Consider the following 11,144-nt stretch of genomic DNA (forward strand, 5'->3'; position numbering starts at 1 on the left):
GGGGGGGGGCTATTTGTAGGGGCACATTTTTTCTTGAAAGATTACAAACTTTTTTTTCTCAAAAAGATAAGATTATCCTTGTAATATCAAAACTTTATTCTCATATCACTTAAATCTCGTAATAGTTATTTTTTAAAACTAAAATATTACTTTATTCTTGTAATATATGGCTTTTTTTCTCCAAATATAACTGAAATCCTCTTTTATGGAATTTTTTCTAATATTATATTTTCTCAATAGACAAAAAAACAACCATTTTCTTGTAATACATTTTTTTATATGACCACATTTTTTCACATTATTATGACTTTTTCTTTAAAAAGAACATTATCCTTGTATCGACTTTTTCTCTAGATAATACAACATTCAATTTCTCAAAAAAATTTAACTTTTCTGATAACTCAAAAACATTTTTTCTTCCAAAATAAAAACTCTCAACTTAAAAAAAGACTATTTGTGTCCTATGAAATTTTTTCTCAAAATGTAACAACTTAATTCCTGTACTTTTCTCCCAAAAATAGAACTTTTTTTCATAATATTACAAAAAAAACACCTGCCAGCGGCTGACTGTATACTGTATACTATATATATATATCTATATATATATATATATATATATATATATATATATATATATGATTTGATTGGATTTTTGAAATACATGGTCGGTGCAAATGAGTTGACTCGCCCCGGGCGCTGGCAACCGACGCTACGCCACTGCATGCACAGGCTCGCCACCCACCCACCCACCCACATGCACACGCACGCGCACACACACACACATACCTCACAATTAAAGCACAGCTTGGATGTTGCGGCGCGTCTGAGAGGGTGTCGGCGCCTCGTCTGCACGCTTCCTCGCCCCCACTCGAGTGGCCGATTCAAGGCCAGAAGGTGTGAGACGCCCAGGAGTGGAGCCCTGCTGGAGACCGAGGACAGAAAGAGGAAATAATGATGCAAGGCAGACGTGTGTGCGTGCGTGCGTGTGCGTGTGTGTGTGTGTGTGTGCGCGGTGTACAAGTGTTGTCTTGTTTGTGTTTTGTTTGGATGCTGTTGATTGCGCCCTCTAACCTTGATGCCGCTTAATGAGTGTGACCTTGTGGAGGCGCTAACTGGAATTTTCACGCCCATATATTGTGTCCCGCCCCAATTTTCCACTTAAACTCTTTGAGGAATTGAACCAGCAAGTAACAGATAGACAGCGACATCAAAATATTGCCCTTCAGCTTTTTTTTTTTTTTTTTTTATTTAAGAGGAATTTCCCAGAATAGAAAAAAAAAAAAAAAAAAAAAGATACAATCCTGTCATCTTGACTATGCCTCCACGAAGCAGCAGGTAACGGAATATTAGCGGGGCCACCTCGGTAGAAATGTTTAAATCTCCATTTAAGACTGATTTCTACACTCTTACCTTTGGTTAAACCACACCTCGTACGCAACTAGTCTCTCGCCCTGCCTCACTCCCTGACATCTGAGTTTTGGCCTGTTTTAATGCCGCTTCTTTTTCTTGCCCTACTTCACCCCTTGACATTTGAATTTTAGCCTGTTTTAATGGCGCTTCCCCCCCCCCGCTACTCTTAGAGGGAGCTTATTGGCGAGACAGGTAATAAGGAGAACCACTTCCCTAGAGGTTTCTATTAAGGTGCTTTAGGTCATTCGAATGACCCTCTTGCTGTTTAAACTAACAATGTACAGCATCATCTCATAACACGTGATACACATTGCACATGCATCCATCCTAGAAGCGCCATCCTTCCATCTGTGATCCCTTCTGTTTCTTTTCCCATCATCGTCGTACGTATGGGCTTCCACAATTTTCTTCCAAGTAATTCAAAATGGTACGGCTCTGTCATCTGAGGTCGAGGTCCATGAACCAGGAAGTAACTGGACTGACAAACTAGCCCAAAATACAGTGGCGCCTTCAGATACAAGTGACACGTTTTTGTTTCCCTCATAACCAAAAATGGTGTGATCCGGTATCTTCTGTGAACCAGGATCTTTTTTATTTTTAATTATTATTATTATTATTATTATTGGTATTTATTACAGCATACATTTCTTTCATGAGCTTTTGTGGCCTACATTTATGTCTATAAAAGAATTGGAAGCTCGTCCGTTCACGTACACGCACACACACAAGGGCGCGTATTGATCAGGGTTACTTTTAACAGACCGCTGTGAGGTCCATTAACCTGCGCTGATGACAAAGCATTAAGAGACTGATGTGTCTCTGGGGGCTCGCGGGGGTCTTTTGTGGCAAGCATAATGACTCATCATGAGCGACGTGTCCAAATGATGTTTGCTACTTTTCACATTTACACACCGCCGAGCCTTTTGTTGTCGCCGATCGGCCCCGTTCGCGTCACTTTGACGGTGTTCAACGCCGTAATTGACACTCGCCTCGCGTAGCCACGGCAACAATATACCTCCCCCCCTTTAATCAACTCGGGAGCTAAAGTAGAAAATCAACAATTAATATGTTTAATGTCAATGACCCCAGTGCAAAAAACTCAAGGACATCTTATCTTATCTTCACCTCCTGTTATGGTTGTTACCCTGACAACCAAGCTCTTCCAGGTGGTCTTTCCCACCCACCACAAAACCCATTGGAAATAAGAAACAGAAAAAAAAAAACAATCTGTCACCATCATGAAATTGTGCAGGCAAGTTAGGTATGAGCAAGTTAATTGCGGTCTAGTAAAAAGTACAATTCAGTAAAACTACTCACCATTTGACGACGCATAATGACGACATATAAAGGAAAGGATACTTTTTTTCAGAATTCTGAACGGTCCTAAAAGTGTAGAAAGAAGTTAATCGCGCCAAAGTAAAACTAAAATAAAGTAAAATTACTCTCCCTTTCACGATGCATTACAGAGGCATAGCATGGAAAGGGAGACCTTCGACTTCAAGCGTCGCTCCATTTATTTAGAATTCTTAACCGTTCTAAGTTTTAAAAGAGGTTAAAATTACTCACATTTGGATGACAAATGATGGAGGCATAGCAAGGAATGGAAGGTTTTTGACATTTTTTAATATTTCACTGTCATTCTAGTGTGTTTTTTACATAACTTTATGTTAACAATGTTACAACTTTTTTCTAACTGCTACACAAAGTCAAATTTTCTGACTTAAAAAAAACTATCCTAGTAATATATATATTATTGTAGTAAAACTACAATCATGTAAAAGTACTTTCCCTTCCATGGTGTATTACAGAGGTGTAGTAAGGAAATGAAGTCTTCTAATTTAATGCATCATGCTTTTTTGAGAATTCTTAACTGTAGTGTGTAAACGTGTATTAAAAAAACAAAAAACAAAAAAAAGACGGTAACCACTGTCTAATAAAACTAAAACTACTCACACATTCATGATAAATTGCAGAGGCGTAGCAAGGAAAGGCAGAGGATGGAATTCATGCATCACACATTTTTTAGAATTCTGAACTGTCATACAAGTTTGAAAAGAAGTTGACCACTCCATAGTAAAACTAAAGCAAAGTACGACTACTCACCCATTCATGATGCCTTACGGAGGCGTAGCAAGGAAAGCTTTTGACTTCATGCATCCCGCTTTGTGTCTGTCATACAAGTGTGAAAATGATGTTAATCCCTTTATAATAAAACTATAAAGCTAGAATATAGTAAAACTACTCACCCTTTGATGATGCATTATGGAGGTGTACCCAGGAAAGGGAGGCTTTTGATTTCTCACATTGCACTTTTTTTGGAGAATTCCGAACTGTCATTTAAGTGTAAAACGAAAGCAACTAGCAAAACTAAAATAAAACTACTAACCCATGAATCATTGCGGAGGCATAGCGAGGAAAGGCAAGCTTTCCATTTAATACATCATACATTTTTTAGCATTGTCAACTGTCATACAAATTTAAAAGGAAGTTAACCACTACATGGTAAATTAAAAAAGAATAAGACTTACTATTCATTACACGGAGGCATAGCGAGGAAAAGGAGGATTTCGACTTCAAGTGTTACCCTTTTTAAAAAATGTTGTAACTGTCATACAAATTTTAAAAGTTAACCACTCTACAATAAAACTAAATTGAAGTAAAACTTCTCATCCTTTGATGACTCATTGCGAAGGCATAGCGAGGAAAGGCAGGCTTCTGACGCCACGAATTGCGCTTTGCAACTTTAATGGCCATAAGTGTAATAATAAGTTAAACGCAGTCTATAAAAATACTCACCCTTTGGCGACGCATTACAAAGGCATAGCAAGGAAAGTCAGGCTTCCGACGCCACGCATGCGTACGCTTTTGCGTAGGCATCACGCACGACACACAAGCACAAATGAAAAAAGCCAAGCCCTTGTTAAGACGAGCTTAAAGTTCTCTTTTGTCTGGAAAGTGTGAAAAGTGGCACAGGGAGTCCTCCCGGGAGCCTCGCACACACTCCGTCATTCTTTCGTTCTCCCTTAGCAGCCTCCCCCAAACAGACTTCCTCCCTCCATAATTACCACTTATTAATTTTAAATGAGAGCCCTAACACGTCGCGCGGTATTAATACGGCCTGTTAATTCGTGTGGGTAATTTATGGGGTGTGGGTGGGGATGATGGGATGATGGAGTGAGCCTCGTCCATCACATCATTAGGAAGACCGGAGGATGTCGTCGTTGGGGAGGGGGGCAGGGAGAGGTGATCTACCAGAGGGCAACATTTTGAAGGGAAAAAAAAAAAAAAAAAGTAGACTATGCTTGTCTCTCAAATCGTCTTTCCCCATTGAAATGAATGGAAATTGCATTAATCCGTTCCAGTCCCACAAAATAAAACGGCAAGGATAAAAAGTACCCTAAAGTGTTGTGCTTCATAATCAAGAAAAAATACAGTAATAACATTTAATTTAATTAAGGAATTAAACAATTTGTGCATTATGATTTCATGCTTCAATAGCATTGACCATGTGCTCCTTCTAGCGTGCATTCTTTGGCCACCAAGGGGCAGTATAATACACAAAGAAGCATTTCACAACTGAGTGACGAAGCTACAGTAGTATTAGTTGTTTTTTTGCCGAGGATAAAGGATATATGCCTGTGAGTATTGTTATATGGTCTGTCTGCATGTGTTGCTGCACCGTTTGTGGTCAAATATCTGTTGCTTTAAGGGTTATAACTACTGCAACAACAATGCTAGTTTTATTAGCCAGTCTATGGCAGTCTGCATTGTGTGTTAGCACTAAGCTAGCGGACTTCGTAAGTGACCTGGTTTTGGTCAAATACAAAATGTGTCATTCTCCTTGTTTAATGTTCAAACTTGACATGCAGAGAATTGCTCATTATCTGCTGCCACCATTTAGAGATAGTAACTCAAATCTCAGATCGCAACTCGAGACAAAACATCGGCCGAGCAACGGTTCAGATTTCAAACATCTCGTACGTTGGGTCACTTGTAAACCAAAGTACCACTGTATCAGAGGCTGCCATCATAAAAGTTTCATAACTGTTCCAGCAATGCTAAAAAGTTGGCCAAACATATCAAGAACAGAGGAGATTGTTGTCACATGTAGGACACAACCAGCGCTTGCTAGAATTTTCTGGAGTGACGAGGTCTGCGAGGTTCGGTAAACTTTCATAAAGTATTTAACTCTGAAGTTACAAGGTCCGAAAACATCATTATACAACATTTTCTCCCATGCTTTTGGGAGACATCACGTACAGTATTGTGAAAGCTTTAGGCCTAAGCGCAGACATACGAAGAATACAGAATATGATTTTAGGATTTATTTTTGGAACATTATGAAAAGCATATTCCTGCGTCTCCCCGTTAGAGTGGTTCCCATCAATTTTCTTTCTCTGTGGCCCATTTCGGGGGGAGGGGGGGGGGGGCTTTTCAGGGCTGAAGTGGCGCTTGGCTCTGCTGGAGTGTCTTCGCGGCTGTGACCGGGCCTTCCATTCACTCAATGTCCGTGTGTGCGTGTGTGCGCGCGTGTGTGTCCGAGCCTGCAATTCACCAATTTCACCGCTAATTAGCCTACAAAGACGAGCGGCGGGGTGGTGCGGGGAGGTGTGGAGGTGTGGACGTGAGGGGTGGCATATGCGGGAGGTCCAGGCCTGAGGGGTGTGTTGCTGTGTGTGTGTGTAAGGAGCCGGGTGTGTGTGTGTGTGTGTTTCTGTGTGTGTGCGGGGTTGGGGGCTGACGGTGGCACAGCTGAGACACATGGCACGGGACCAGACAGACGCCTTTGTGTGTGTGGAAAGCGTATGTCACAGTGTGTGTTTGTAGTCTGTGTGTGTGTGTGTGTCTCTCACTTGGTCCGGCCCGGGCCAGTCTTAACTGGCGAGGCTGGTGCCCGAATGTCCGATGCTCCCACTACGCCCACTGGCATCGAGTGTTGGTCCACTGCCATCAGTGCCTCTCCTTGTGTGCGTGTGTGTGCGTGCGTGTGCAGTGTGTGCGCGTTTACCCCGCCTGCCAATATTTTGACGTCTCACGAGCTGGTAGAGTTCCCGGGAAAGCAGGCTGCCTGGTATGCAGCCCGTCGGAAACGAGGGCTTTTTCCCAAAACGTCATTTGTGCGGCTTTTGTTTGTCGTTTAATTAGCATTCAATTTTTTAGCCCACGGATGTGTACACATGTACCATATTTTGCCATTTGCCAGATGATTCATTGATTGAAAATGTTAGAATTATCATTTCTGTCCCTGAAATGAGTCTAAAATGGCAAACCTTCAATAAAAGGCGCACGCGTTCCTTTTTGATTTTTTTTTGTCCCACGTTTACCATAACTAAACTAATGCAATCCTTTACATTAACAATTTCACCTTGGATGACTTTATTTGTATATTTGTCCAATAGATGGCGCTACTTTTCCCGCCATTCAAAGCATGCTTTAAAATGTCAGTAGTCAGTTAATTTTATTTATCGCCCATTTCAGAGAGGACTCAAAAATACACAAACATTGTACAGATCATATATCACTCTTTTTCCCCGCATTCAAAGCATGCAGCAAAAAAAAAAAATCACTGTGCAAGGGTTCCTGACTACTGAAATTAAAACTAATTGTGTCCTATTGACAACTAATGCAATCCTTTATGCTAAGATTTCAAGTTGGACACCAGATGGCGGTACTTTCTCCCCATTCAAAGCATGCAGCAAAATCCAGTTTCTGCAGGGTTAAATGTGGGATCAAGAGAGGACCCTTTATTCACTCTCATTAATCGCCAACTACAAAAAAAAGGTCACCATCCAACGTTTCCTCCATTCAAAGCATGCAGCAAAGGTAGCTTGCTACTGAAATGATAACTCTGTTTGGCAATTAACATCAGGATATGTACAAAACATATTAGGCTGAAGTCATTTAAAGATTGATTTGTTGAAATCAAACAATAATATAATATTTTTACATACAATACTTCCACCATAAAAGTAAAAAAAATATATACACATTAGCTGGACCTTAGTGTGACACCAAAAAAAAAAAAGAAAAAGAGGAAAAACTTGTAGGACCATTTTTTGCCCATATTGAGATGCAGATTCCTGTTCCAAACACAGAACTGAAATGTGATCCAACTAAAACCGTGACCCGAGTTCAATACGAATCCTAGGTAATAATTTGATGCACAGTTCTGTGTCTGCACCCTGAACCGCCTCATGCTATCGACATATTTAAAATATGTGGAGAAGAGGCCATATACTGAACAAATGTATAACTGAAGACGTGCGGGTCAGGTCTATTTGTTGGGCGAGCGCGTACTGTAAATTCCATCCTCCTGTCATTTTTCCATTTTTGTTGATGCGGCGAGAAGGTGCAATATTTCAACTTGATGTTTATTACGCCGGTCGGTCACAAAGAGGGCTCACGCTGGAGCGCGTGTGCCTTGAAGGACTCGTTGAAGACAAGACTAAATACTGGGTAGCCCTCCAGTTTCTCTTGTACCTTGATCGTAAAGATTGTGTCGAGCGACGACAACAACAGAGCAGCCGAACTAGCTCGCCGCAAAGGTGCTTTTAATGAAGTGGCCGACGAGTGCGCGGCCCAATTCAATTAAGCAAATGCTGGAAACCGTCGGGCCAGATAATCCGTCAATAATTACGGATTTCTAGTCTCAATGTCTTTTTCTTGGTCCAGCTTCTGTTTCAACCCGATGTACGTCTTTCGTTTGTTACCACTGTTAGTGGACGCACAACTGTTAAAAAACATTTTAGAAAAATCATCAACAACATCGGCGAGAGTTCAAATAAATGAAGGCCGTGGCCATTGTATGCTTTCCGCCTATTTAAAAATATTGTTCTGAGAGCAAAATGTCATCATTCTTAAACATTTGGGATATGAAGAATAATAGGAAAATTAGATGCAAAGGACATGGGAGATTGTTGTCAAGCATAGGACACAACTAGCACTTTTCTGCTGATACGACATCTCCGAGTTCCACAAATTGGCATCATACAAAATATTTTCCCACATCCTGTTGGAAGGCGTCACTATATGTTTCGGCAGAATTTCGCCCTATCCCATAGCCCAGATACTGTATATGGAGGTTATGGGAGATTGTTGTCATGTGTAGGTCAAAGCAAGTAGTTACCAGAAGTTCCTGCTGCTACGAGGTCCCCTGGGTCTAAAAATTGTCATTATTAAAAAGATTTTCCCACATGCCACTGGAAGACTTTTGCCCCAAAAACAAAATAAATCAATAAATAAACCCTATCCTACAGCCCATATACTCTATATGAAGGGTTGGGGAGATTGTTGTCCCGTGGAGCACGAAGCCAGTAATTGCAAGATATTCCTGCAGCTACAAGTTCCCTGAGAAAGATTTTTCCCACCGTACTTTTGGGAGACGTGCATGTTTTTGCAATGGGTGGCTGTTGACACGTGTAAGAAAAACCCAGTACTTGCTAGATATTCCTGCAAAAAGGTAGTCAACTATAGCAACGTGCAGTTTCTTCTTGCAGATTACCATTTAAAAGTAGCACTGTTTTTATTTTAGAAATGTTGGGCTAAAAAGTGTTTACAATACGAAGCCACCTTTTGCAAGCCCGGCTATCTTTTTTTTAATCATCTCTTTGTGCCGCTGCCAAGGGACGTCAGATCTACAATGCTGTGAAAAAGAATATGCAACCTTCCTGTTTTTTTTTGTTTTTTTTGTACATTTGGTTTGCATTATCAAGTAAATTTTTTTTACCAAAGTATTGAATTTCTACCTGTATTCGATGGCAGGCTTCACTAATGAGCTCTCTGTCCAGTTTAAACAATGATTTTAGTCGAAAGCAGTGATTCCCAACCACTGCGCTAGGAAATGATGACATTTTGCTGAATTAGTCTGAAAATTGCCGGCGCAGCGGGCGACTGGTTGGCAACATCCGCCTCACAGATCTGAGATCGTCAGCTCAAATACGCAGACAGCGCTTCGGCCCGTCTAACAGAAGTTCCTATGCCCACTTCGACATAGTTCTTTAGAAACAAGATGGATGCCACAAGATGGCGCCAAATCGCTACTTTTATATTATACAGGCCTTTGGCGCCATCTTGGGGAATTAGGGCCACAAGAAAATCAGCAAATAGGTAAATATCTTTTTTCCTTCTTTTTTTTTTTTTTTTAACAAATAGACACGGCATTTTTTCTTGTGCAGATTACATTTAGAAAAATTCTAATTTCTTGTCAATGCTGCTTTTTGTGTCTGTTATTACCTTGTGGGTTGTTTCTATATTATCAATACGAGCGTATGTGTGTGAATACTGCTGCTGTGACAATTCTCCTTTCATGACTGTATTTGTGCAAATGGTTTATTTTGATTAAACACAAAAATAACTAGTCTGCTTTCATGAAGGACTACAGATATCCGAAAATATGTTGGAAAAGGTTTCACCGAAATGGCGAGTGAGCCATGGACATTGACTCTCAGATCTATCAAATCCACGCAGATGTGATTCATCTCCAGTGTCGCCAAAATGCCGTTTATATTCGTTACAGAGCAATATATCTGCCCCCCCCCACATGACTGAAGTACGGCACCCGGACATCCTCCGTGACTGGACAGCAAATCAAGACACCGTGGCAGGGACAGGACAGTCAACAGTATATTTCATCTATAAAAACGTTGAGAAAGAAGACTTTTTTTTTTTTTTTTTTATTAACGTTTGAGCTAAAGGCCTGTTTTTGTTTTGTTTTTTATTATGTTCTCATTTGAATTATTTACTGGGCAAGATAAGAGTGCGTTGCCGTAAACTAACGCCGCCGCTTGCTAATGTTCCGCCGGAGCCCATTTAGCAGGCCGCCGCGGCAAAAGGCGGGAACGCCTCGGCGTTGGCGCGCACGTGACTGATGGCTGCCGTCGTCCCGCCGCTGATGGATGAACGTTGCGGACGGGTTTGGGGCCGTATTGATCGCGGCTGTCACTGCTGCTAGCTTCAATGGTTTGGCGGGGCGGGCTTCGTTGACAAAGGGACGCATGATGAGATGTTTGCACACTCAACGTTTTTTTTTTTTTTCCCCCCTCCAAGTGAGCTTGTGGTGATTAAGTAACACGTCCCGTTGTTACGGAGCGCTCGATGAAACGTGAAAGAAAAACAAGTCGATGGCGACGCGAGCCATTTTTCATGCAGAGATTCAGCAAAATTGGCATAACAGTTGAGTACATTAATCCAGCCTGTGCTTTTCACACAGAAGCCAGCTAGAGGGAACATTGCCACTTTCACAGAACGACACAGAACAAGTCGATTCCCTCATTAACCTCCTTCACGCAGAAATTCGGCACGGATTCTTTCACACAGCTCCCACAAAATTACAGCACATGCTTTCACACAGAACCCAGTAAAGTAGGTGTACTTTTCAGCATTCTCTTACGTTAACACATTTTAAACAGAGCTCTAAGAAAATTGGCACCTCAGTGATGTAACAGTAAAGTTTGCATATACCAGTCGGTGCTTTTCACACAGAACCCAGCGAGGGTTGACATTACCATTTTCACACAACAAAATAGAACAAGTCGATCACGATGTGAGCCTTTTTTCATGCAGAGATTCAGCAATATTGGCTAATCAATTAAGTAGATTCATTTAGGTCTGTGGCTTTCACACAGAACCCAGCCAAGGGGCACATTTCCACTTTCACACAGAACAAGTCGATTACATCTTTCACGCAGATGCCCCGCAATAGTGTCTAAAACTGTGCAAATATGATACAAATAAAA

At 41.2% G+C, this 11,144-nt stretch overlaps 1 protein-coding gene across 5 annotated transcripts in view; it reads right to left on the bottom strand.

Moving 5' to 3' along the window:
* Positions 1–5,783, bottom strand: part of lhx5 (LIM homeobox 5) — a 50,824-nt gene extending 45,041 nt beyond the window's left edge. For 2 of the 5 annotated variants that reach the window (XM_061747518.1, XM_061747520.1), the window contains exons 1-2: positions 3,514–5,780; positions 787–922 (exon numbers count right to left, since the gene is read on the bottom strand). Coding sequence is in view for 2 of the 5 variants with exons in the window: in XM_061747516.1 (XP_061603500.1) it covers positions 787–922; positions 3,514–3,521 (144 nt within the window). In the remaining 3 variants the exon portion in view is untranslated. Of the gene's footprint in view, positions 1–786; positions 923–3,513 lie in introns of all 5 variants that reach the window. The other 3 variants (XM_061747517.1, XM_061747516.1, XM_061747521.1) reach the window with 3 other exon arrangements.
* Positions 5,784–11,144: the final 5,361 nt, after the last annotated feature.

Source organism: Phyllopteryx taeniolatus, chromosome 15 (genome assembly GCF_024500385.1).
Source record: "Phyllopteryx taeniolatus isolate TA_2022b chromosome 15, UOR_Ptae_1.2, whole genome shotgun sequence".
Taxonomy (NCBI): Eukaryota; Metazoa; Chordata; class Actinopteri; order Syngnathiformes; family Syngnathidae; genus Phyllopteryx; species Phyllopteryx taeniolatus.